Below are 27,891 nucleotides of genomic sequence, written 5' to 3'. Positions count from 1 at the left end.
AAAGGCTTCATTTGTGTTAATGAGCCTCTCTGGCTGCAGTGAGCAGTGTGTTGCAGAAGTAACCGGCTATGTTATAGCTGGAATAGACAGATGTGATCCCTTCAACAGTGGTGGGAGTTCAGTGGTCCTGTGACCTGAGGAACACCATCCCACGATGAGGAGGAGCCTGGCTCCTTGGCAAAAATGAAGCGGAAAATTTCAGGTACAAACCGATCCTCATCGGCGTGCTGGAGATAAATGTCACGCCACAAAATACCCGAGGGAAAAGCTGTGCTCAGCACGTCCCTCTGCATGTCTCTCCCTAGCCCAAACATGGTTAAGCCTGTGCTGCTGCGACTCATGCAGCGCCCTTCACCCAAACGGCAGTCGTGCCAGCCTCATTTTTTTGTTCATCACATTTACGGCTTTTGTGCCGCCCCGAGTGCTCTGGCACTTACGAGTCCCAGCACACCTTCGCCTTTCGGTGCCTGAATCAGCAGCCGCGGGGATATTTTTGGGTGTCTGCAACACAATGCATGGCAAAGCACCGCCCGCCCCCCTACCGGGCAGGGCCGCTGCCGGTGCCCGCAGAGCCGCAGCCCTGGCCGGGCTCCGGGCCCCGGGCTCACCGCGCTCCGTAGCCCTGCGGGCGCTGCCCTCTGCTGGCTGCGTCGGGCACTGCGCCCTCCTGCAGCTGAATTGCTGCCGGAGATGAGCCTGAACTCTTTTTGCAGCAGCCAAGGCCAAACCGCAACAGCTTAGAGAAAGGGAAGCAGGTTTAGGAGGTGTTGCTGAGCTGGGCTTGCTGAGCCAGGCAGGGAACTGGCGGAGCAACTCCTTGCTGCTGCAGGGTTTGTCTCTAACATGCCCCAGAGGTATACACAAGTGCTCTGAATTTCTAGGGAGTGTTTTGTCACGCCTGAAGTCATAAAGTCGTGAAGGTGCCCCTGCTATCAGGGGGAGGCTGGTTCCAGTGGAAGATGCTACCAGAGAACAGACCCGCAGAGCATTCTGCCTGATACCTAAAAACACTTAGGACTAGATGCTGACCATGCCCGTGTGTATGGCATGCAGAACTGGCACTTCAGCAGATAGCTAAACAGGTCTGGGAAAACAGAAGGATCCCAAAGAAGATCAGTGAAGTGTTTGACAACAATTCTCCGCAATTACCTTTCTCTGCAGACTGGAGTTGGGGTCTGCCTATGTGGCACTGTGACCGTCTTCATTAACGAGACGATAATTTGAATCTGTTAGAGATCAGCAAACACCATCTGCCTTCTTTGCTTTTCTAGTCTCTAAGCAATGTCGCTTACTGAATCTAACAAATTAAAGCCAAACATGTTCTATTTAAAGCCTGGTTCACAGGCGGAATAGCTAAAACAGAAATCTATTGAGGAGCACAGAGGTTTTCAGAACAGTCCCCGCATTAAACACGGCTCTGGGCAGCCTGTGCCACTGCCAGCCCTGCTGACCATGTCCCACCAGCCGCTCACTGTGTGTCTACAGCAGTGCTGCCTGTGCGTGGCCCTGGGGCACGAACCAGGCTTGGAGCTCATCAAGTCGACTCAGGCAGGAGGTGCTGCAGGGACCCGTTGTGCTTCTGGATGGTCAGAGCTATGCCCACTTCCATCCCTTCCAGCCAAGCAACTCCTTGAGGCAGCTCTTACTCTCCCAAGCATGGAATTAATGTCCATTAATGCTTGTGGGGCCATGGGAAGGGACCCCAGCCGTCCCCCGGGGCTGGCAGGAGGCAGGCTGAGGCTGAGACAAAGTCTCCAGGCAGAGCAGAGGGTGGCGATGCAGCTTCGCAAACAGCTGCGACTGCAGGAGCAAGGACAGTGCCCGGCCAGTAAAGGGCGTGCGTATTTCAAAGCACTCTGTAGCATTTCTAATAAACCAAAGCACTTAAAAATACACTTCAGTACTTACTGAATTTATTAGCTGAAAACATGTTTTGCTGTAAGGCAAATTAACAGAGAAGTTCTGTAATTCTCAGTCGAGAAGCCAAATTACTACTGGTAGTTAATACCTGCGATTGAAATGACTACTCCGGCATTGATGGAAGAGACCCAAAATGCATATCGAAATTTCATACGTATATATAAAATATATAACTTCTACATTTCGTAATTTTAAATACAGTTTTTTTTTTTTTTAAGTAAGAAACAAACACGCTAGAGTTCATTTGCAAAATAAGCACTGCAGGAGATGCCCAGTCCTTCCGTGCTTCTCTCGGGTAAGCAGATGACATGCACGACAGCGCCTATGGAGTCTGGGGGTTGTGAGAAACCCCATTCACATTCTTCCTAGTGGTCAGGATAAAGACACTACTTTGCAATTTCAGCAAGAAGTAAAGAAGTAGTGTTACATCAATAATCAGAGAAATTTGTGAACTTCTGGAGGAATTTGTAGAAAGATGGCATGACAGACAGTCCGACTTCCGAGCCTTCAGCCTTAAAAGCAATTCCAAGTTTCACAGGAAGCTTTGTACAAAAATACCTTTTTAAAAAAATCAATAAAAAGTAAAGGTAAAATCTTAACTCCTCATGAAGTACAGACTACCAGCAGCATTCGCTGCAGCGTAGTTATTTAATGTGATGTGCGATATTTGATGCATATCTTGATTTACCTCTCCTTGTACCCAGGCCACCTACAACCTTTTGGGGACTTTTCAATTTCAGCTTTTCCTGCACAGATACAGACTTCTTTACCTATTTTGACACCAGTTGACTGATCAGTATAAACATGAAGGGGCCTTAAATCTGCACCTGTTTTTTCCCCTGCTTCTACCTCAAGTAGAAAAGCACTGCCAATGGATTACAGAAACAAGGTTTCAGGGGATAGGGTGGATTTTTTTACTTTAATCTGGACAGTGTTCTTCCAATCTGTAGGAAAAGCCAAGAGTAATTACTCTAACACAAGATGCTTACAAGAAGTGGAAAGAAAAAATATGCCAAAGTAAAATATTCATGATTTAAAACAGACTATAAAGACAATCTTGCTTATGAAACACCAACAATACCCAACTTTAACCTCATATGGAAGTTGCAAGGAATGGAACTATATTCCTTGATGAGAGGAAAAAAAAAAAAAAACAAAAAACAACTAGAACTATTTCTGAGGTTTGTACAACACCCAGAACAGTAACTTAATCCCCGGTCTGAAAACTGGATCTACACTGCACTCTGAATCTGATAGGTAAGGCACAGACCTCTTGCAGCTAGATCTGCTGGCCCTAAACGAAGTTCAGGATCCCAGTTCCGCACCCTAGACCAGAAGACCTGGTGGTAATTCAGTTCTAGTGAAGCAGCAGTTCAGTTACTTCCTCATGAGCTACTGTGCAAACGCACTTTTTTTCAGTGTGATGCAAAAAATAGATTTCACCATCCTTCCTTTGGTTGACAAACAGGGTTGTATTTTCCTCCTTCACTAGCACTATCTGCTCCTGGGAAATGAAGCTGTACGCACCCTGCTTAGCAGGGCAGCAGTGGTGCAGGTCAAACATGCCCGGTGAGATTTCTGCTGCTAACATGGCATGCACCTCACTCTTCCAGCAGCTGGAGAGTAGTCTTCAGTTTAACTAGACTGAGGGAAACAGCAGCTTCTCCAGCTTCAGTGAGAGCGAATTGTCATGGTGGTAAGAGGATATAAGCACTGCCCTGTTCTGGTATGAAGTTATAATGTGGGCCGTGAGGAATCACAGCTACTTGGTGCAGTTCCAAGCACCAAGAATTGTACCTTAAAATATGGGAGCAGTAGCCAGACTGGGTGCGAGCAAACTACCTACTATTAATGCCACGTTAATGCCACTTTGCACACTGTCTAATCACAGCTTTGCTATCCAAAGCCTACAAGTAAAAACAGAAACTATAGCAGCATCTTAGAACATGATTCCCCTTTCAGGGTTTTGAGGAGGGCAACAAAGAAAGACAAGATGTGTGGAAGAACTGGGAAGAATGTTTGCACGTCCTATCTGTAGCAGCATGAAAGAGGTTTAAGGCATTTGTAGTTGAGAGCTCAGCAGAGGAGTGAACAGAAAGTCTTGGTACATCTGCTACAGCAGCTAGAGGTTACATTCAAAGCAGCAAACAGCTGAGAGTAGGGAGAGTGACCTCTCAAAAGGTTCTAGGGGTAAAAACTCCCTATTCCAGTTACCTGTCCCCCACCCAGCACTCCCTCGAAAGTAGCAACAACACGAGACTGCATGAAACCAGCTGTTTTAACATCACCTCCTCATGTCGACAGCGAAGAGACTGGCACCTGAAAAGATTTGGCCTATTCCACTGGTACAGATCATCCTATCTAAGAAACAACAGGATCTCTGGCTCTTTATCTGCTCCTCGAGTCCTAGACGCCCGTTAGAGAAGCTTAACAAAAACTAAACACCAGCAGTCTTCGCATAGCACGTTGGGGCCAGTGATACACATACAGCCAAAATCTTTCAGGCCTGTATCCAGAAGCTGAGAAAAAGCAAACCTAGTCTAGGTCTAGATTAATTCAGATGGGATGCACTTGAGGAAGCACGCAGAACACACAGCAGCAGCACAAGTACCACAGAACAAACCAGCCGTGCTGCTATGGTAGCTGGAAGAAGTTATGTTTGAGAGACAAGCTTAATCTCCAAATCACTCATCTAGCAACCATCTTCATCCCAGTGGCAGTGTCTCCACCATACAAGCAGACTGAGAAGCAAAAGCCACTTTCAGGGACTAGGAATAATTACTAGCGATAATTTATCTACCATTTTCTAGGAGATTCCCTTGAGTACTCTACTTATTTCTGCATTCTGATAACCCAGAACGTAGAAATTCATTCCCTCAATCCATACACCAGGCAAGGAGACACTTTTATTACTCCTCTGACCTACCACCAATGAACCTTCAGTATTTTGTTATGCATTAACAATGATTTGCCACCCAATTACTTTCATAGAAAATACAAGCAGCATTTTTTCCCCAGGAACTTCTAAATTAAAAAGACCTTCAGGTAATTCTGTAAAACATTTAAGACATCATAAATAAACTTATTCTAAAAATCACCTTCCAAACAATAAATAAAACTCTTCATTATATGAAAGTGCAAACAGGCTGCATTATAAAAAATAAAGAGCAAGACTGCAGAAGTGCTTAATTATTCAATAGTGACCAAGACACAGTTTCTTGTTTTGGTGCTGCTGGTCATCTACTGATTTTGTTTTCTGGACCCCATCTAAAGAAAAAAGAAAAGGTAAAATGTTAATACAACAGTAAGCATAGTCTAAATACTCAACAGGTACAGGCACACTGGAATGACACTGGGTGGGGGCAGGAGATGTCTTCCTCCCCACATAGGGATCGTGCAATAATCATAGCAAGAGAAACATATTACAGAAAGAGAGCAAATTAAAACAGTTTAGTGTTGAAAATGCGAGCATACCATCCTAAAGAAAACATTGTTAGAAAAATGAACCCTGCTAAAGGTTGTCAAACAGAAGTACCACAGGATGAATCTTTCTCCGGCTGAAAACCATTAGCAGAGGGAGGGACAAACACGCCCTGACATTAGGCAGTTATTACTAACGCCATAAACACTACCCTGAACCCTTCCCTCCCCATTCCTTGCCGTGACCCATAAGGAAATAGCTAACAAAAAGACTTCTCCACTAATCTAGCTCACTACGTTAGGAATTAGCTTCTAGGTTGTGGCTATTCACGTGCTACAAAAAACACCTGCAGTCTTGTTTATGCTCCCAGCATGGTACTCAATCCTTCGAGCAACTGCCAGCTCCCTATCTTTATGCTCCACATCTTTCTGCTTGAGGCACAAAAATTATTTAGCTTATTTTTCCACATTATTTTCCCCTCTGAGAAACATTTTAAGGACTGGTGGCTGGCAGTTGGTGCAAGTGGTAGGCCCCTTCTGTAGCACAAAAAGGCCTCAGTGTACCTCTCATCTAAACTGTTTTCAGAAGGTGTCAGATCCAGTTCTAAGGGGTGTAGGTAGACAAGGATTTTTTGACCTGTGCCCCAGCTACCATCAAAACTAACGAAACTGAAGGAAAAAAAAATATATTTATATATATATAATTATTCATTGGAAAACAATGGTGTAGATTCTGCTTCATAATAAGATAAGCACTGGAATGTCCTGCACAACATATTTAAATGACTTAGAAGAGTCCAACTCCTCTTAAAAAAAAAAAAAAAGCACACCAAGTCCCTTAAAGTCTTTATAGAAAACAATATAAAACATGATAAAGTAGTCTGAAATGATCTAAGTGCAAAAGAGTATATTGCTGTTCTTCATAATAGCATTACGAGATTTTGTAACACATACGAGTGCCAAGCATTTGCTAAAACAAGCTCATATTTTTAACTTACCATTAGTTCATCTATTCAAAAAGTTCAGAGAAGTGTTCACAGCAAAATTTAACTAACTGAAATCAATCCCCAGAGGAATTCAGGTTTGTTTAAAACTTGATCTCACTTACTATTTCAGTCATAAAACACATTAATGAAAAAAAAAACACACTTACTCTCCCTGGTCATGGGATCGTGGAATTCAAGGGCATTGGTGTGAAATGGATTTAGTTGCCACTGGTAAAAGAAGAAGAAAAAATTTACTTATTCCAGAAGACAGATGAAAGAGCAAGGGGAGAAAGAAGTACCCTCCAGCCCTCCACTGTGAGGCGAGGAAAGAAGGGTTCCCCCACAAACACGCTTCCTTTGAGGATACAAAGCTATTAAGGGATGCAAGGCCATTTATTCCTTTGAGAAGGAGAAGCAAGCCAACAGCACTGCAGCTTGTCATGGTGAGCACCCTGAGCACAGGTGCACTTGTCCACCTTCAAAAACCACCACAGCTCTCTCAGGAACTCCTGGGAAGGGCTATGAAAGCACAAAGTGATCTCCCACACCAGCTGCTGGTCTGTGACAGGGGGCTCGAGGAGAGTTACGAGGAGAGGAGAGGAGAGTTGAGAGTTGAGAGGGGAGAGTTGAGGCACTTTAGAGTGTTATGACACCGTGTCAATCAGCAGCAACAAGTCAGAGGGCAATCTGGAAGGAAATTACATCCCAGAAAACAGGCGCACTGGGCCTCACCATCTGGCAGATGGCACACCACTCCTCCCAAGAGGCATGCCAGAGCAACCTCTTGATTCCACTCACACATGATTCAGCAGCACAAGGAAACACTCCCCCACCCTCGCTCCAGATGACTGCTCCCGCTGCCCTCCCTCCCTATATTTTTAGAATATAGTACATCAAGACACTTACGGTAAATTTGCTTACACCCTCAAGTTCACCAAACTTCATATACGATATGTCTGCTTTCTTTTTGCCAGCATCAACATCTCCTGCATAGATTTGCTTGATACCAGCCCCTTTGATTAAAGGGACACATTCATCGCAAGGACATTTTGTGACAAATATCATGCTTCTCTCATCTGGCTTTATTTCTCGGCACCTACAAGCAGCCAGAAAACAGAATTTCAGAATTTACCTCTTGAGAGTTTTGAATGGTGACAATGGGAACAAGTAAAGAAGTGTTGTGTTAATATCTACACACAGAAGCAGCTTATTCGCGGTCATGTGTGTAGGTATACAATGACATCTGGTTCGGTTTTACTCTCAGTGAATGAAACACCCCTCCTATGTTTCCATGCATATCTCGTATCATGTTGGAAGCCTCAACAACTGCCACGCTTCCATATTTCAGTTTATAGCATGGTCATAGCAGGAACCAGACGCAGTGACTTGCATCTGAAAGATAGCTGCCACATACTGAGTATGCGAATATCCTTTTGTGAATCATCACAGTGAATATCCTTTTGAAACCAAGTTCACTCAGACTCTGTCTGCAGAAACCCCCGAGCTGACTGTGTCTGTGCACATCCAAGTTCTGCAGCATAGGCATAAAACAAGACTGTGACCACAATCCACACTTAATTCCATGACAAAAGCATGATGTCATTGTGATAGTTTCTGAACTGTTTCTTTCTTTTCTGTCGTAAAATTAAACCCGTTACCTGAACGTCAAGGCGTTCTGCTCAGCGTGTATAATGTATCTGAACTTTCTGATCTCCCGATCTTTTTGTTTATCGTCCATGTGTGGAAAATCGGCATATTCAGATCCAGCAGGAAAGGCGTTGTAACCACAGCCTACAAAATACATTGCTCCTGTTCCGTCACAGCTTCTCTGCAACAGCAAGCAAATCATCATTTTTGGTGACGTCTAAACCGAGTACTAAGTCAAAGTGTTGTGCAATACATGCTTTCACATTCTGTTCAGTATGCAAATATTACCAGTTCATGCCAAGTTACAGCTGTTAAAAGAAAACTCAGCTCCTGCTAACTGCTCCATGTCTGCATGGAGCTTTTCCATCAAGCTCCACAGGAGCCACGCAGGCAAACTGCAACACCCCGGACAACACGCTGCACCAGGCGTTCCTTTTATCAAGGAACAAAAAGTCTGAAGGATTTAGTCATTAAGACTCCGCAATGTGCAAAATTAAAGAAAGGTGGAGCTAGTCCCTGATGTGCCAGGGACTGTTTCACCTGCCTCTGAACAGATGCAGTGACCAGTGGGCCGACAAAGTAGCAAGGTAGCAATCAGTGATTGAAATAAGTACAAGAAACAAAACTGGAATAAGCACTTGATGACTGAAGTGGCAAAAAAACCAAGATGTTAGAAGAGTAGGTTGCAGTTCCATGAAGAATGAGGCTTCCTGGATGGGTAACATGCGTAATGAGAGACAAAAAGAAATAAAATCGATATATTTAGATGGGAAAAGGCACTTTGACAGTATTTGCAGAAAAATATCACTTTGATTCAAAAGGGAACCTGCTGAAGTCGGTACAGCAGTTCAACTGCAACAAATATCCCCAGGCTATGATTGCTCTGAGACCTCTCCAAAAGAGGAGAGTAGACAGCTGGGAAAAAACTTCATAGCTGGAACACCTGGAGTATTTGACAACAACTAGGGAAGCAAGCACACTAAAAAGACAGGCAGAAACACTGTGGCAGGGTTTTCTTTCTGCGCTACTTTATCGCTCTCCTTCATCTTGACAGCATAGCAATGGAAAGTCTTTAACTTAGTTACCAAACAACAAGGAGGGCAAGCTTTCTATAGCACCCTACATGCATGCGAGTTTATACACAAGTGCATTTTTCAAAATAAAATAACAAGCTCAAAGCAGATACAAGTGTATGAATGATGAGTGCAAGAAGAAGCACCTTGTTCAATACTTACTGATTTTTCTTCTGCCCAAATAATAGCTCCAACTCCTGTTTTATGATCCTCTAAAACACAACATTTTAGCAGTGAGTAACAAATAAGGTACTTCTAAGTTATGTACACATTAATATATGATATCCTAGAGTAAGGATTTACATTCATTGCTTTGTGGACAGGAGAAAAGCATGCACAAAGACTGAGAGCTTCAAAGTCATACGAGTCTACTGGAAATGCTGGGTGTGCTCTAAGTGCAAGGCCAGCCTTCTAAGACTTTGCCAAGTACATTTGTCCACAAATGCTGAGCAGCAACCAATACGTATTTATCAGATCAGAAAATGTGCCAAGAATACATGCAGACAGGCACAATGATCCGAGATGGAAACCCAATAAAACCATTTCTCATATTTATTACTTAATTGCTGCCACTCCCTATATTTATGGTTCCCTAGTCTGAACTCGTACCAAAATTAGTTTTATTTTATACCCAATTCAGAGACAAAATGTTAACACTCAGATTTTTGGGGGATGTTTCCTATCACTACCATGGGAAAACTGGAACAGAACTTTCCTTTATGTGACTTGGAAGATTTTTATGGATCTTGTAAACCTTCCCCAGTTGCTATTAAGGAGAGTCTTGACCAGTTAAAAGAGCATATCAAGGTCAAAAAAATATTTCAGGCTTCTCGTGATGAATACTGTAGATTACACTGTTTCAATTAACAATTTTCCATTACCCTTGGTATCACTACCACACACAATCACTCAAAAAGGGTCTTCTCCTGCCAAATATAGGTTTTATGAGGGCTGACTTTATTTATATTCTACATACGTATTAGTTATTGATGTATAGTAACCCAGCACAGAATATATCTTTTGATCTTGCTTTTGTTACATGCATCTGCAGGGTTGTTACTGATTTTAATTTCATAGAGAATTAGTGCTTCATTACAGGATTAATGTGGAATAAGAGTTTGCTCAAAAAACAGACTTGAGTCCAGGATGAAAAGCAGAGATAAAACTGAAGTTTGCTGCACCAAGGTACTCAACAGGTACTCAAGGTACTCAAGCTTTGTCAGTCTATCTTGGTCTATATGCAACAACAGCTGTACAAAAACCTCTTCTTTTCTGAAGAAGTGTATGTAATATGCTTAAACTTTGGGGACTTACTTAATAACAGAAGCGTCTTGCGAAACGTCTGTAAAAAGAGCTACTTAAAGAAGAATTTAAAAGTCATTGTGTTGCATTTTCAGATAGGCGTTGGCAGGCTTTGCTAGTGGGTATGTGAGATACCTGCATTGATTTTCTCTTGGAAAAGCTCCGTGCTTTCACGCACAGTACTATGTTCCCCTGTGGAGTTTCTACTACTACTGCTGCTCTCGTCTCACAGGTGTAGGAATGGAAGTACACGCCAATTCAGCAGCTTGCTCAAGGAAGTATTTCGATGAAACAAGACTGAAACCAGGAACTCACTCTACTCACAAGACCCGTTCCTCCTCCACTATTGTATCAACTCACCTGTCCGGTATGCGAGTAATCGGGCTTGTATCATACAGTGCCTTGCAATTTCTTGGGGCAAACCCTGATGGTACGTTTCATTTGTTGGCTGTGATTCACTGCTGTAAAACCCGAAGCAACCAAAGACAGGGACGCTGGCAGCCACTGTGGCCAAGACCAAGACAAGATCCTTCATATTTTGCCTAAGATTGCTGAAGTAGGGATTTTCACAGAGGTTCTCCAGTCCTATTGTCATCAGTATTTGCTTGTGCGTTTCCTCATTTGAAATTAGGAATAAACTTTCATACTCCTTTATTTTCTCTTGCCTACATGCGGTATAAAAGTCAGTATTAAAGTCAGGCTGAGATTTTGCTATTTTTTGAATAAAATCAAACTTGGTGGAAGTTTCTTCAATGAACTGCACCATGTAGCATACTAAGGGCTGAAGCAGCACACACACCCGAGCACGACTATTTGACTTGAGTCGTTCCACTGCTTTGGCATCTAGCTTTGCATCATCAGTCGTCATGGGATTGGAAGCCTCATTCTGCAAGCTGATTTCAGGATCTGCAGGCCAGTAGGAAATCCTGTTCACCCCAGCTGCAAGAGCAAAAGGAGCCATTTAAGTACAGTGCAACACAAACCTCGTATACAACACGCTATTGCCTAACCCTCTTTTTACTCCTTCAAGACCCCAAGTGGTGCTTAAGGTGTGTCTGGACAGTAAGAATTCTAGCAGATGTCAGTGTCAAGACTTATCCAACTTGATAATCAGGCCATAGACAAAAATTGGAATTTAAGTTCTAACATCTTTGTGGCAGCCTAAGTTTACGTCTTGCCTACAGCAGATATGTTACCACCATGCACAAAAAGTTAGCACTAATAGAAGCTGCTTCTGAGATTCAAACCCAAAACTTACAGACGGGCTGTACCAGAAGATCCCATTTCAGGAAGAGAATTATCTGACCTGTCTTCATCTCACTTGGAAAAAAGGAAGCCTTAAAGTAGTTCCCGTGATTTCTGCTCAGAAATACTGTGTTGCCACTAACAAGCAATGAGAGGGCAAAGAAAAAAATGCAGCAATCTCTAGTCATCAGACTTAGGGTTGTTCTTGGAAAGTACAACGGGTACGTGAGAATCTCCATGCTGCATCCCACAGGAGAGAGAACCATCGCCAGTGTTAGTTGCACAAAGAAATGGGGTCTCATTAGCAAACACTTAGTACCTTGACCTTCAGGAAATGCACATTCAATACCATTTTCAGACTTGTGGCAAGTATCAGCACAGTCTTACACAAGTTAGCAATCAGCACTCTCATCTGTGACAATCCAAAGAGAAAACAGGCTTTCTGATACCACCAATCACAAGCATAACTTTTTCTCCTACTATATGGCAGTCCTTGCTTACCATTTACAATCATTTTTAAACAAGTCGAACATGGTTTTCTGGAAAAATAAAGATCACAGTTTTTAAGTCTTGATCCGTGTTTAATAAGTGCAATCTGGCCAGCGTGCAAGTCTGTACTGGAACAATGAAGACCAATAATCGTCATGTTTTTCACCACAACTAGACCACTCTTCTTTACCTACAGAAAAAATGCATTACTATTATCATTATTATAATAATTATTTTTAGCATCAAGCCCACTGAGATATTACAGCTCTTCCTTGGGTAACTCTAATCAACCAGGAACAGAGCATACTCCTCTTCAGTACAAATTTGATATGAATCACTAAATAAATCTGTTATATTTTCACTAAACAGTGGTGGTTTCTACATGTGTCTTTTAATACCTGAGTGCTGCGCCCCTGCCAAACTTCATATCAAGACCTGTTGCAAATTTCTGAATTTTTTGATCATTGTTTTGCCCACTACAAAACCCAGGAGATGCACAGAAAATTCTTTCAACTATAACTGAAAGCCCCTCTGAATCGTTCGGCATCTTAAAGGGTTCATGAATTTAAATTCTTTCTTAACCTTGACCATCCTGGGATCCAGTTGCTTTATTTCGGTCTCTTTCATTTATAGAAATAAATCACGGTTCTAAAGAAGCTTCCATGGAAAAAGTCTGCATATCATAGACAAGAGCTCTTACATCTGGATTCCCATGTACTGTGAGGAAACCGAGCACTGGCTAGTTTGATGAAGCTGGTGAAACAGATCTCATTATGTAATCCAGCTGCTACCAGAACACTTGTCTGTAAATTATTCAATTTCTTTGCAGTTACAGAGATGAGGCTGTACCAAAGCCCTACATATAACCCATGTGCCATTCCTAACTGAATTACTAAATTTGAAACTGCATTTGAAGTCTGTATAGGGTTCATCTTTCCCTCTTTCACAAAGACAGCAATCTAGTCTGGGACATACAATACTAAACTCTGAAAATTAGGTCTAATTGTCACTCAGATTATTTTCCTGTCTTTTCTTGTCCTGGTTGACATATGTGTGATGGATCCTAGCACATGGGTCTGCTCTGCATGAAGTAGTAATCGTTTTAAAGAACATCATAAGAACTCTGATTACAAATGGAGACACCCTGTTCCAGCACACTCTGGAAACACCCCTGTACTTTGACACGCAACTGGCAGCTACGTATAAGAGCCATTCTCAAGGATGATTTCTTTTGTCACTAATGTAGTTACCTAAAAGTTCTTATCAGCAACTGTTTCAAATAGTACTGTGCACCTCCACTGCATAAGAAAACTCTTCTACAATCATCAACACGGTCATTTTAAAGATTCTCTCTACACCATAAGCCACACTGATCTTAAAGTTATAATTAGTGTAAAGTAGGAAATGCACAGTATATACCATGTCTTTGTCGCAATGCTTTTCGAAGTTGACCAGCAGCTTTTACTGCTTGCTTCATCTGTTGGGAATAGATCTTGCCTTTCAATTAATTTTTCAAAAATAAAATGCTATTTAACTGTTTTGCTATTTTTCTCCCTACACTGGGTTCTCTTCTAATTCTAAGAAATATTTGAAAAAAACTTTATCAGATTTTTTTTTTTTCTTTCACCGATAATGCAAAGAGCCATTTAGTTAACTCACTGCAGGAGCTATTAGCATCTGTTCAGAAAGACCAACTCACAGTAAGCTTTGACATTTTACCTGTGACTTCTTCTGTTGTTCGGCTGAAGGAAAGAGCTCCATCCAGAGACTGAACAAAGTAAAAAGATTGACCTTAGAAAGCCTTGGCATTTGACCTGTCATTAGAAGAAAAAAATAGTATTTATTAAAGAGTATAAAGAAAATCGACATTGTTTTAATGACTAAGATACACAAGGGATGCTGTAGAGATGTCAGCAACCCTTCCAAGGTGGCACACCAGATTCCACGTTTCCTTCCTAGGTTAGGGGATACGTATGCCAGGAAGAATACAACCAGAGCTAGAAGAGGCAAGATGTGACCAGGCAGCTGAGCAGTATCTTGCCTCTCTTTACCTTTAAGTTCTGAGATCCTAGTTCTTTCAGAAACGTCCAAGCTTCTAGAAAGGAAAAACAAAACTGGCACAAGTTCTATGTTTTAAAAACCCCCTCGCTTTTCGTAACCTAAACATTCAAGTTTCCATCCTGTGAAATGATATAGAAGTGTTATAAACCAACATGCAGCAAGACTTTGTTTACAATGAGGGCTCTCATCATCTTCAGGGTCTTAATATATACTTCTCACAACCACCAGCATGTTCTAACTGAGCTGGTAGGTAAACCAAAACCTTTCCACAGACACAAATAAAAGTTTTGAACAGTATTTTCCACCTCAGCTACTACAGAAGCTATTTTATCAACTGCTTCTGCTATTACAACATCCAAACCCACTTGTCAGGAGGGTAGATGTCAATCCAGGATGCTTGCACCTGGATGCAGAGATCATACTTGTACAAGAGGAAGTCGAGAAACTTTCACTGTAATTCAGTGAGTTAATTCTACTTGCAAGCAAAGAGCAAAAACCAAAGATCAGAGCCCACATAACTTAATATGCCCAAGTGATTCACACATGCTGACAGAAATCTGAGACTGATCTCGTGATTCAACTTCGGGCTCACCACACAGAGAGCAAAAACATCCAAGCACCATCATGATCTTACACTGACACCCTCTGCAAGAGCAGACGAGGCATTGTGTAATCTTTCAGCTATACCAGTTATGGAGAAACCCGCTTCTCAATTTTTATGGTCTGCTTAAATTTGGGTTAGATTTTTACGAAAAAAATAAACCTATTACTCAGGCTGTCACTTCTAACTGAATAACCAGAGAGGCAGCAGAGAACCCTTTCTAAGGCCCAACAGTGACCACGTTGTGCTATTTTGGATCGCACCTACTCAATATGGGGACGGTGCCCTGTGAGGCCCAGCACTCAGCACTACCAAGCATCCCACAAACAGGAGGAAGCACTGCATGGCTCACTAACACACCATAAAGCTGGCATGCCTCACGCTTGGCAAGAAGTTAATTAAGTCTTTGAAAAAGCTCCAGTGCCTATTCCAGGGGCGTGTACGGAGAGCTGTAATGAGCACACATTCCTCCACAGGTCTCATGGGTGCTGCCTGATAACGGTATCATTTTCATTTGCACCCTTTCCCACAAATGTTAGTGGCGTTTTTGCAAAAGAGGAAAAGGCAGATGCAAGAACAGAATAAAGGGAAAACATTTACTGAAGTACTTCTAGCAGTATGGAACAGATATAATCAGATACTAAGACTGTTTTGGTGGAGGAGAGGGTTAGTAAATGATATGGCTGTGAACCCAAACATTTAGGACAGCAGACAAACATACGCAACCCATGACAGGAACACCACTTTCAGACGGTATTTCTGCAGCATTTTCTCACGCAGAAGGAAGAACAAAACTACTCGGGATTTTAGAAAGCAGATCGAGTCCTGTCAGCAGCACCATCCGATGCCATGCTGCCTCCTTAGGCTCCTTAGCTCTGCTGTCCCACTGTGCACAAACACTGCAAGGGGCACCTGGCCAGCCCCATCAGGCACACTTGCTAGCAAGGTGCACATGAAGATTTGTCCTCACTTGTACTAAAAACAGACACTAAAGGTAAGTCTGCCAGCCGCATTTAAACAAGCAGAATTTGTTTTCTTAAACGGATATTTGAGTTCATTCTTGTTGCAAGCTACAACAAGCAGCACTATTCACGTCAACTCACATGTCTACCATCAGGATTTCTAAAATGGATTACAATTCACCAGACTGAGTAGATTTTAAATAAAATACAATGGAAACAAGTCTGAACTACTGTTTGGTTTTTTTTTGGACCTAGTTTGAGTGTGACAAGTTGTACACAAGGGAAACAAACTGAGGAATGTGCTGGTTCACCTCCCTGTTGTGAAACAACGTAAACATATAATGAGAAGCAGGAGAATATTGTGATGGAAAAGCAACGAACTGTGGTCACAGTTATCATGGAAACATCTTCACGTCTTTATTCATTTACATAGCTAAAGGTTCCCTGAAGTTCAACAGAGTGAAGAGAAGGTTGATTAAAGCGGCCTGGAAACTTTGGGGACTTTTAATGAAGGTAGCAGGTACCTTTGGGAACTGCTGAAGAAGGTAGCAGGCACCTTTGTGAACATTTGAAGGTAAAAGAATTTAAAGCAACTACAGAGAGGCTCTTTGCTACTGAGCACAAAGCCAGGCGGGAAGGGCGTGCTCTTTGGAGGTGCACCAAGCCCTCGGTCCCCCACCAAGCCCCGCTCACCCCCCAGGGGTGTGATTTTACCCCTGCAGGTTTGGGGTCCCGTTCCCTGAGGCACACACAGCACACCCGGGGGGAAGCAAGCTGGGGAGGGCAGCATCAAAGGCCCCACTGCTCCTGCACGGGGACACAGAAAGGCGCAGGGCCTCTCCCGCGGGTTGTGGCTGGGCTGTAGGGCTTTATGCCGGCTGTAGGGCTTGGTGCCGGCTGCAGGGGTTATGCCAGAGCCCCGCAGCGTGGGCAGCCATTTTGCGAGCCCCCCCCTCCCCGCCCGGAGCGGGGAGCGAAGGCGCACCCCCCCCCCCCCGGGCTGAGCCGCTAGCACCGGCCCGAGAACGGCTGCGCCCCTCCGGGGCCAACCGAGCCGTGCCGAGCCGTGCAGCCCCGCTCACCGGCCATGCTGTCGGTCTGCGTGCTCGCCGCGCTCACCCGCGGCCCCCCGGCCGCCGCCTCCTCCGCTCCGTGCATCGGTACCGGTGCCGCCCGCCCCGCCCCGCTCCGTCCCCCTCCGCCGGCCGCCATGGCCCCTCCCTCAGGGCCGCCATGGCAACCGCGGCTGACGGGCGGGCACCGCGGCTAATGGGGAGCCAGGGGCGGGACGGAGGCTGAGGGGAGGGGTGTGGTGAGGGTGGCGGTGTTGGCCCCTAACGGGTTTTTAGCGTCCGAAAGGGGTTTGGGATCTTCTTGGGGATCCTCCCGGGGATCCTCATAGGGATCCCTTTGCACCCTAATAAAGGTGTCGGTGGAAAATCGTGACAGTTTTCATCAGCAGGGCCACGTCCCTAAGCACCAGGTCCAACGTCTCCTTGAACACCCCCAGGGACGGTGACTCCACCACCTCCCTGGGCAACCCGTCCCAATGGCTGATTGCTCTTTGTGAGAAGAAATGTCTCTTCATTTCCAGCCTGAACATCCCCTGGCACAACTTGAGGCCATTCCTTCTAGTCCTATCACTAGTTATGTGACAGAAGAGGCTGACCCCCAGCTCCCCACACCTTCCTTTCAGGTAGTCGCAAAGAGCAATAAGGTCTGCCCTGAGCCTCCTCCAGAACAAACACCCCCAGCTCCCTCAGCCGCTCCTCACAGGACTTGTGCTCCAGGCCCTTCACCAGCTTCGTAGCCATTCTCTGGACACGCTCCAGGGCCTCGATGTCCTTCTTGTGCTGGGGGGCCCAAAACTGAACACAGCACTTGAAATGCAGCCTCACCAGAGCTGAGTATAGGGGGACGATCTGGGGTTGTTACTTGGACTAACCAAGGCCCTGGAGAGAGAAGGGTCCAAAGAGAAAAAAGGGGTTGTAACATTGATTTGAGTCCATGTCTGAGAGAGTATATCTTTCTTGGATATCAGGTACTGGTGGTATTGGGCTCCTGGAAGATGAGCTGGTTTTACAGGAGCTGCCTGCCTTTGTTCATGGGCTAACACATTAGTGGAAATTAAATTAGAATCTACCCCGACTTCATATTTAGCATCTTTTCTATTATAGGGAAAATTACTTGTAATTAACTGGAAAACCCTTATTGATTCCAAAAGGGGCAATAGTATGTAAAAGCTCTGAAATTTTGTAACTTAATACAAGGGAGTTACTTCATTCCAAAACTGTATACATTTATAAAGAAACAGTCATTGGCTTGTGAAAGAAATGTGAATGCATCCCTGAAAGTGGTTGAGGTATCAGTTAAAAGTACATAAAGTCTTATGGTCCCAGAAGGGATATGGACACAGTCTGGAGTGAAGAAAATGAAGAGAATCAGTTATACATTGCGGTCATTACAAATTAAATAATAAAATCATTTTCCAGGAAACAACTCTCAGAGAAGTTGTTCAGAAGGACTTTCTGTGCAGGCTTTCAGTGTCCACAAAAGATGCCCAGACTTTTTGTCTCGTTTCTTTGAGTTAAATTTTTTTGACAATGAAGTGGAGAGATGAAGAGCAGATAAGGTACTGGAAAGCAAATCTATTGTATGGCTGAGGTGATGTTAATGCCCCCTAATTAGTTTACTACTTGGGTTTTCCATTCTTTTTCTCTGGCAAAGCACGTGGGATTCAAGGGTGGAGAGTTTTTTTTTAATCCCTGGTAACTCTGTTAAAAATAATATTTTTTCTTAGGAAAATCTGAAAATGCAGCTGAAGTTCCCTTTTGACCTTTCCAGGAAAGTTAAATATGGAAGCATTTAGTGGAGGTCCTTCCCCACACTGAAGATGCTGGGCCTCAACAGAGAAACAATATCACTCCATCTCAGAAGTTCATGCCTCAAAGTTTGGACTCTACCAGGGAAACTACAGCAAAAATATGGTTGCGGAAGTCTTCTCTCCCTCAAAGTTATGTTTGTGGGTACTTGTGCAAGGGCCATGTTTAGTTCCTTTGTACTTAGCTCAAATGTGGCTTAGTTGTAAGTGGTACTTTACCCTCTTAAGGGAATTAAGTGTTTGTGCTCTGCTGTGGAAGCAGGAGAGGGGAAGCAAGAAGAAGCCAAAGCTTGACATAATGCTTCATGCCTCTGCAAAAATAACTGCCTGCTGCCTCATCTCCCCGCATCAGGGAGCTGCTGTAAAACTGACGTTTGGGTCGTGTTGGCATTCTAAACAACCGCTTATCTGGAAAACAATTTTGGCTGCCTCATCCAGCGGCCAAAATTAGAGTTTCGGAGTTCAGTGGTGTTTGTTTACCTTCGCAGGAGGCTGCCGCTCGCTGCGTGCTCGGGTGGGTCAGCCAGGCTGGAAGGAGCTCCCGGTAGCTCCCTGGCCGTGTGTGCTGCATGGCCTGGCCCCGAGTCGCAGCGAGGCGCTAGCAGTCCCCCTTCTCCAGATGAAGTGCGTGAGAGGCACCACGCAGCCTGCTCTGCGGGTAGCAGGCATCTGGTGGTACTCTCCCATCAGTGGGCTCAAAGAAAATGTCACTACTTTGTGTTTAGGTGTGGTAGGTGACAGAAAGCCTGTTCCTAAAGCTTTGTCTTTCAAAACATCCTTCGGAAGCTGTCACCTCTGATTGTCATGTCACTTGGGTTCTTGGACCTCTGACATGCTTCTGTCTGTGAATAAATCATGCAATGTCTTCAGTGCTACAAAAGCATGCGATTGTCTTGTTTCGCGAGCTTAAGGATTTTATTCTTCTGTCCTTCTGTGTAACAGCCACGCAATGTAACAATGTTTTCTGTGTTTCCTTGGCATTTCCTGAGCCCTTTTGCTGGGCTTTTTTGTTGCTTCTTGTATCACCACCAAAATGTTTTTACACCCTCATTGTGAAAGTATCAACGGACTGTGAATCTCATTCCTCATTGCCACCTGCTTACTTATCTTTTGGGGTTGATTTGGAGAGAAAAGTTATTCCTGCATCGCAGTCACCTGCTTTGCAGCTGCATCTGTGCATTACAGGCTTTAGATCCTGAAGCGTGGCTTCTTGCACTGCTATTAACTCCCTTAATGCAGATGACATTGTACCAACCCCAGAGTCTTAGCTGTGGTGTAATTATCTACAGCGAAGATGATCATCTGTTTCAGAATTAGTAAGAAGGGAGTCCCTCAGAAGAGCATCCTGTGTTCAATTTGTGCCATTTGGGGTCTGTTTATCTCTGGTAGTTCCCTTAGGACCCTTGATTTGCCTTCCGGATTTAAAAACAAAAACAATCAAACCACCACCACCACCGAGCCCTCCTCTTGGAAAGTTTTATCAAAGTGAGCTGTTGAACATCACAGTAACAGATAGGCCCTTCAGTTCCTATAGGAGATGTCTGCTATTTGTTTGTATCGTGCAAATAGAACAAGCTTCTCTTTCATCTCCGCAAGCCGTGGGGAAGGAGTTCCTGCTGGTGATACATTTTTTGACAGCTCATTAGAAGAAAGCTTTTGCGCTGCTGTCGGGCAAAACCAGATGCACCCTGCAGCCTCATCAGTCTGCTAGGGATGAAGAAATATCTGTTAATCTAATCATTAAAATTACATCAAGTAAGCAAACGACCAGGAATTAATGCCATTAATTAAAACAAGAGGAAACTAATGCCATCTAGCAAGATGGCAGTTTCTTCATGCCAATGCTTTGCTTTAAGAAGGAGGTGCACGCACCTCTTAGGGGATAAGGTCTCTTCTGTGGGCAGAGACACCCGCTGCAAAGCAGCTCAGCCACGGCTTGGTGCCCCGATGGGATGTGAACCTGGGAGCTCTGGCTCTCCAGACTTATGGAGCTGAGTCCCAGACTTATGTGAGCTAATCCCACATCCCTGCCCATGCACTGGCTGTCTGCAGTAGCTGCAGATTTAGTTGCCCAGAACATACGTATTCAAGAGCTGAGGAATGAACACTTGTTGCACCAAGACATATTAACTGGCTGCGTCTTGTTTAAGCACACATTTAAGCATTCAATCTGTAGTGCTGCCTAAGGTTCCTTCAAATATTTGCGCGTGCATACACATGTGTGCACATGTGGAGCGATAAGAACGCAAGAATCTGTTGAGGCATTGCTACGGTGCCTTGAATCTGTGATGTCAACTAACAAAAATTCACCTTAAGTTGCAAACACTCAGTGGTGTCCTATTAAAACGTCAGGATGGGATTTCACGTTACAAACTATGGCTCAGGAAAAGATACGAATATGTCTTCCATAGTGGCATGGCAAGAGAAACGGCTGGGATAATGGCAAACATTTGCCAGGTGTTTAAATTATTTTAAGACGGTATTTGTATAACTCCGGTACAGATAACGGCCTGGCTACTGCACAAACAAAACCTGTATAAATAGCTTGGAAAAGACAAGTGCGTGCTACTTTTATAGAGCAGATGCTGGAGTGTGGGCACGGGAGAGGGAGGTATCTGGAGCGTGTGGTGGCAGTGGTGGCAGCTGTGATGTTTTGCAGGACCCCTCTGGAAGCCCAACCCCGGAGATGTTTCCATGGGAAGGCGATGGGGCTTCAGCCAGCCTGATGGGGCACAAGCCAGAGACGTGGTGGCTGTCCCTGGACCGCGACGGAAGGACAGTCCTTAGGATGGCTGTAAGAAGAGAACCATTTCCATCAATTTTCCCTCCATTTCCACCTATCTAGCTGCTGTAGGGTGTTTGCAGGGAGCCGCACCGAGGGTACTGCAGTGCTTGGTGGTTGTTACACCTGATCCCAGTTCCTGCTGCAGGCTTTTAGCACCAGGTCTGGTTTTGAGCACGGCTGCCCAGCAGGGTATGGGGCTTGGGCACCATCTTGTGTGCTCTCCTCCTGCCCCAAATGGGTCTCTGACCCAAATTCACTTGCAGTCCCACTCCCCAAGCCTGGCATGGGATTTTTTTCTGTATTTTCCACGTGACAAAGCTCACAGTTCTGTCATGTAAATGTCTCCAGGGTGCCCAGCACAAAACCAGCACCCCTGTCTGCTTTCCCAGTCCAATTTGTGCCTGTCAAAGGCTCTGACTTGAACTTTTCCCCAATACATAACATGTCATCCTTCCTTATTATGTGATTCCTTTGACAGTTTAGTCCCATGCTTCAGTGACAAGGAGGAAAGAATTCAATTTTGTTCTCCTTGTTAGAAACAAATGCAGAATTCCTAGAGCCCCAGCTAAGATGAACTGCATTTGACATTTCCAACTGGAGACAGGCTGCTCCTCGCACGCACATGCACTTCATGAGGCAGGAAGTGTCTGAAAAGAAGGAAATGAAAAGAAAATGGAGTCTGGCTGTTACAAGCTCCTCAGAAGGGCTGTTGTTTCTCACCAACAGCCGCAAAATGGACTCTGGAGACCAACTCAGTTAGTGAAGAGAAAATACGTAGAGAGGGAACAGAGCATTAGGTGAGGAAAGGGGTTGGAAGGGTCCCTTCATGCAGCAGAGGGGCTCTGTTCCGAGGGGCTGCCTCCTGCTGCTCTTCTGCGTTTCCCTGTGCCTTTCCCAGGCTTGTGTCAGCCAGGGCTGTTCTCAGGCAGCTCCATGTTCCCCGGATACATTCCCATGCTCTGCAGGAGGCATCTCCCTTCACGACAAGCAGCATGGAAAGGAGCAAATGTTACTGCGTCAACCCCTTCCTTCTGCAGCTTTCTGGCAGAACGCGTGGCAGCTTCCCTCGGCCTTTCCTCAGCCATGGGAAGCTGGGACAGGCGCCCCGAGGGGACCGTGTGCTCCCTGCTGCCCTTTCTTCCTCGCAGGCTCAGGGTGAAACTAAGGACCAGGTTAATTTGCTCTCGGCTGCCCCTCCGTCCTCCTCGCTGGCTGTCCAGATTCCTCTGGTTCTGCGGCTCTGCACAGCCTCCGCTTTCACGGGGTCGAAATACAGCTGGCATTTGGGGCACATTTGCACGGCACAGACAGAGAGCAGGCCTGAATTCAAGTCAGGGAACAGATTTCTTTGTTAAGATGGGCAAATTTCGTTGTGCAGGAGCTACACATTTCTTGGGCCTGATGCTTCCCTCCATAATTGGTTTAGCTCCAGTCTGGTCAGTGCCGGCGTCCTTGATTTTATAGCAGAAGCTAGTGGATTTTTTGTTGCTTTCAGGGACATCCTGGAATTGCTTGCAGCCTCTGCAGAGCTTCGGAACATGGAAACATTGCAGGGCAGGCAGGTGCTGCTTGTGGAGCTTCACAAAACTCACTTAGCAGCAACGTAAGCATTTGTAGTCATGTGGTGGTTTCACACCGATGGGCAGCTCAGCACCACCTCGCCGCTCTCTCACTCCCGCTTCTCAGCAGAACGAGGAGAAAATATGATGAAAAAAGCTCATGGCTTGAGATAAGGACAGGGAGATCGCTCACCAATTACTGTCATGTGCAAAACAGACTCAGCACAGGGAGATTAACGTAATTTATTGCCTATCACTAACAGACTAGAGCAGTGAGAGACTAAAACCAAGCTAAAAACACCTTCCCCCCACCCACCCTCTTTTACGTCCTCCCCCTGAGCAGCACAGGGGAATGGGGGCTGTGGTCAGTCCCTGACGCTTCGTCTCCGCCGCTCCCTCATGGTCCCTCTCTGCCCCTGCTCCACGTGGGGTCCCTCCCATGAGATTCTGGCACCCCCAGACCCCTGCTCCTGCGTGGGCTCCTCTCCACGGGCTGCAGCTCCGGCCCGGGGCCTGCTCCTGCGGGGGCTCTCCATGGGCCGCAGCCTCCTCCAGGCCACATCCACCTGCTCCACCGGGGGCTCCTCCACGGGCTGCAGCGTGGAGATCTGCTCCATGTGGGACCCATGGGCTGCAGGGGGACAGCCTGCTCCACCAGGGGCCTCTCCACGGGCCGCAGGGGAACTGCTGCTGCCTGCCTGGGGCACCTCCTGCCCTCCTGCTGCACTGACCTGAGGGGCTGCAGGGCAGCTTCTCACTCCTCTCTCCCAGCTGCTGTTGCACAGCAGGTTATTTATTTATTTATTTATTTCCTTTTCTTCAATCTGCTCTCCCAGAGGCCCACCCAGCATCGCTCCCTGGCTCGGCTCTGGCCAGCAGCAGGTCCCTTTGGAGCCATCTGGAGCTGGCTCTGATCTGACGTGGGGCAGCTGCTGGGCTCAGCTCACAGAGGCTACCCTTGCAGCCCCCTGCTACCAGGCCCTGACCACATAAACCCGGCACAAGTCACCTGGCACCACAGCAAAGTTTCTGAGAGCACTGATGCAGGGGTGACTTGCTTCTGTTCTGGCGACTTATTAGTGACCAATTAGTGGCCATTCCTTGGGAGGGCAGGGTTTGAGGGTGCCTGGGGTCTCATCAGCCTTCCTGTGCAGCCATGCTGCTCTTTGTCACATCGGATATCTTAAGTTCTGGAGAAACAGCAGCTACTTTTGTTGTTGGACCTTTGCTGCCTTCTGTCTCCTGCCCAGAGTGGCTGTCATCTCTGCTACAGCGATTGCTCCAGAGTGATCAGAGTGCTTCGGATAGCATCCGTACACCAGCGTTGTTTCTCCTTCCATTCCAGGTAAAGCCACCCTCTTCTCTTGCTTGCGTATCTGCCCCTCTGTGCCTGGCGAGATCACGGAACAGATCCTCCTGGAAGCAATGTCAAGGCACGTGCACAACAAGGAGGGGATCCGAGACAGCCAGCACAGCTTCACCGTGGGCAAATCATGCCTGACCAACCTAGTGGCCTTCTGTAATGGAGTGGGTGCATCAGTCAAGGGAAGACCAACCAACATCATCTACCTGGAATTCTGCAAGGCCTTTGACACAGTCCTACATGACGTCCTGGTCTCCAAATAGGAGAGATGGATTTGAAGGGTGGAGCATTCAGTGGGTAAGGAATTGGCTTGATGGCCAAACCCAGAGAGTGGTGGCCAATGGCTCCATGTCCAGGCAGAGGCCAGTGATGAGTGGTGTCCCTCAGGGGTCTGTCCTGGGACCGGTGCTGTTTAATATCTTTAACAATGACATAGAGGGGGTCCAGAGGAGGGCCACAAAGGTGATCGGGGGTCTGGAGCACCTCTCCTTTGAAGAAAGGCTGAGAAAGCTCAGGCTGTTCAACCTGAAGAAGAGAAGGCTTGGGGGAGACCTCACTGCAGCTTTTCAGTACTTGAAGAGGACATATAAAAAAGATGGAGAACAACTTTTTGCTCAGGCAGACAGCGATAGGACAAGGGTGAATGGTTTTAAACTAAAAGAGGGGAGATTTAGATGAGAGGTTAGGAGGAAATTCTTCCCTATGAGGGTGGTGAGGCACTGGCACAGGCTGCCCAGAGAAGCTGTGGATGCCCCATCCCTGGAGGTGCTCAAGGCCAGGCTGGATGGGGCTTTGGGCAACCTGGTCTGGTGGGAGGTGTCCCTGCCCATGGCAGGGGGGTGGGACTGGGTGATCTTTGAGGTCCCTTCCAACCCAAGCCGTCCTATGGTTCTATGAAGGCATTTATTGGAGGGGTGGACACACACACACACACACACGTGGCCTCTTCCCAACCAGGCACGTGGGCTGAGGCACCAGCACTCTCATCTGAAAAATCCCTCAGCCCCCAGTAAATGTGGACATGGGGATGGGCATCATGGGCTGCTTGGAAGCAGCATCAGCTCTCTGGATAGCAAAGAAAGCTGATTGTCAAGGAGGGAGCAAAGCCATGAAGTGCCTGAAAGTTGCAGAGAAAAGGTTTGCACCTTGGAGGAAGAATCCAGTGGAAGAATGGAAAGAGAAGGGCAAAATAATCTCAGGTAGATGCTGGTAAAATGGTCTTTACAGAAACTTTCTGGATGGGTTGCATTCATCCAGAAGAAAAGGACACATCAGGAAGCAAGACATAGCCTGAAAGAGCCTTGTAAGATCTGGAGCTGTGCAGCTGGTTAGGAGATGTTGGAGGTGGTAAGAGGGATGCAAACCTCCAGGGGCTGCAAGACACTTAAGCTGATGGTCAGAAGACATTGATTTCTGAACTGATTTAATCATGACCCATTTAGTGAAGTTTAGGGGTTACACTCCTCTCCTCAGGAATCCTTGTAAATGAAACACCTTGGTTTAAAACCGACCAACAGATGTCATCAGGTGCTTTTGTTTATCTTTCATTTTTGTTACTCAGGCTTTGCATTTGAAGTCCTCGGCTTCAAATTCCACTGGGGATTGAACATGACTTTCTCCTGCCTGCACATCTGTCAAAATCCCCAGATTTCTGTGTTTTAATCCATCTTCTTCGCTCCAGGGTCAAAAATTCACTTTAAAATTTTTTGCTCTGCTCACATTTCACTGCTCTTAGAGGATTCCCCAGGGGACCTTTCGGAGTCTCAGAGCATTTTCACTAGAAGTGCATTCTGCCGTGATATTTCTTGACCCATCTCAATGTACGGCAACGAAGGAGTGGTAACTCAGAGGCCCCTGGTGCAGGCAAGACGACCGTGCCCGTTTCCCTGTGAGGCCAAAGACAGCCCTCCTCTGGGGCAGCATCCTCGTGGCTGCCCCTGGGGATGTGCTGGGGCTGCGGGGCTGTTTCTCACTGATGGCTGCGGGGCAGGAGGAGGTGACCCACAGCTGGTTGTCCGCCAGGGAGCTCCTAGAGTGACGTCTGTTTTCTTTCCGTCCTCTTCTTTTCACAGAAAGGAAAAGCAAACGCGGTTAAGGAGTCAAGATGTGCGGCTCCGGGTTAAACCTGGCAGGGAGGCAAATCCTCCCCCAGAAAAACCCCTGAGTGTTTCTGTGCCCTCTTCTTGCTCCTCGCCGAGACCTTCTGGTGACAGCAAGCGTGGAAACCCTGAGACCCAGTGAGTATTCTTCTGGTGAGTCCTGGCTGGAAGGAGGAAAGGGAAGAGGAAGGAAAGCAGACGGGGCTATCTGTGGTGCTCAGCAAGGTGGGGAAGGCGCCAGATGGAGTCCAGAGGTGGAGATGGAAATGTGGGATCTGGGAGCCCCCAGCCACTATGGAGGGGACCGAGGGGACATGTGGGGGGCTCTGCCCTGGGAGCAGGGGGCACTGCTGCTCAGAGGGTGTTTGGGGCAGCCTGGCTCAGTTGAAAGCATCTCACCCACATCTCCCAGGTGCATTCCAGCCTGGACAGCCATTTTCCAGTCAGAGGCTGGCTTGTCCAAACGCTCTGGAAACCACTGGCTTAGGTGGCGTGCCTGGAGATTCGTGTGGCACTGGGTGGCATCAGCTTCCACACCTGGGGTCACCAGGGCGTTCCTGTGGGAGGGACTGCGGACCCCTTTATTGCAAGCTGGTGCCTGCTTTGTCATTAAAAACACTGAGCCCAGCTCAGAAATCATGTACAACATCTGGAAGTGAGCCTGTGGTGTAGTGGAAACGCTCTGCTTTGCCCCGTGACAAAATGTATTGGGATCTACTGGTACAAAGTGCCCACGAGGCTTAATTTCATCTCTGCCTGCCAGCTTCTCAAATGCAAACCTCACCCCAGCTATAGCAGGGGCACTGGCTGAGCTGCTGTGCTCTCTGCTGCTCTCCTCCTGAGCTGCAGGAAATCCTCACCCAAGCCTGAGCACAGCGGCACAGGTGCCCAGCGGCACACAACAACAGCAAATCAGATTGCAAATTGTTCCCTAAAACACTGGGAACGTGTCTGCAGACAACTCATTTTAACAGAAAACTGGCTTCTTTCAGTGAATTTGCTGTTCCTCAAGCAAATCCAAGGTGCTGCAGCAGAGTCTTCAGGGCTTGCCCCCATCAGGCTGAACTGATCTAAAGCCAGGGTGATGCTCGATCAGTTAGGCTAATTCAGAGCAATTTGGGTCACACCTGCACCTCTTTATAGCCGGCTCTTTTTCCACTTACTCTGCATAATCTCTTTTTTTTTGAATTGCAGACGTGTCCTTAGGCTTTTTGTTTCCTGTGGGAGCAAGGCAGCAACAGTACCAAATCCGATTTGAAGGGGACGGCTGTAGGGAGAAAACACGTGTCCCTGCACCTCTCTGCTTTGCTGGGCCAGCTGCAAATTGCCTTTGGAGACAGCAGCGTTTTGGCAATATCAGAGCAACTTTGAAGGTTTTTGTTGGGGTCGATTGCTCCGAGTGCACCAAACCTCTGTATAAAACAGTGATAGTGCTTAGGCTCTGGTGCTCCTCTGGCTAGTTCCTTTTTTTTGGTTGTTTTGTTCTAATGGATACATT

General features: G+C 46.2%; 1 protein-coding gene across 1 annotated transcript; it reads right to left on the bottom strand.

The window, feature by feature from the left end:
- Positions 1 to 1,891: 1,891 nt before the first annotated feature.
- Positions 1,892 to 16,942, bottom strand: CDADC1 (cytidine and dCMP deaminase domain containing 1). Its single transcript, XM_040542367.1, has 9 exons — positions 16,789 to 16,942; positions 13,802 to 13,896; positions 12,095 to 12,272; positions 10,709 to 11,287; positions 9,209 to 9,258; positions 7,985 to 8,154; positions 7,233 to 7,422; positions 6,494 to 6,554; positions 1,892 to 5,187 (listed from the first exon to the last, which is right to left on the bottom strand). The coding sequence occupies exons 1-9, from the start codon at positions 16,916 to 16,918 to the stop codon at positions 5,114 to 5,116; spliced, it is 1,527 nt and encodes a 508-aa protein (XP_040398301.1). The 5' UTR covers positions 16,919 to 16,942; the 3' UTR covers positions 1,892 to 5,113.
- Between the last annotated feature and the right edge of the window lie 10,949 nt (positions 16,943 to 27,891).

The sequence above is a fragment of the Cygnus olor genome, chromosome 1, assembly GCF_009769625.2.
Source record: "Cygnus olor isolate bCygOlo1 chromosome 1, bCygOlo1.pri.v2, whole genome shotgun sequence".
In the NCBI taxonomy this organism is placed as follows: domain Eukaryota; kingdom Metazoa; phylum Chordata; class Aves; order Anseriformes; family Anatidae; genus Cygnus; species Cygnus olor.
The sequence above is the reverse complement of the archived record's forward strand: the minus strand, read 5'-3'. Positions and strand labels throughout refer to the sequence as shown.

Bases quoted from the DNA above. Each gene is read 5' to 3' on its own strand.
- CDADC1 (XM_040542367.1), bottom strand. From the start codon at position 16,918: ATGGCGGCCGGCGGAGGGGGACGGAGCGGGGCGGGGCGGGCGGCACCG. The intron at 9,259-10,708 runs GTGAGTTGATAC...GTTGTGTTTTAG, and splicing joins ATTACTCGCATACCGGACAG to AGGATCATAAAACAGGAGTT. The intron at 8,155-9,208 runs GTAAGTATTGAA...TTGCTGTTGCAG, and splicing joins TTTGGGCAGAAGAAAAATCA to AGAAGCTGTGACGGAACAGG.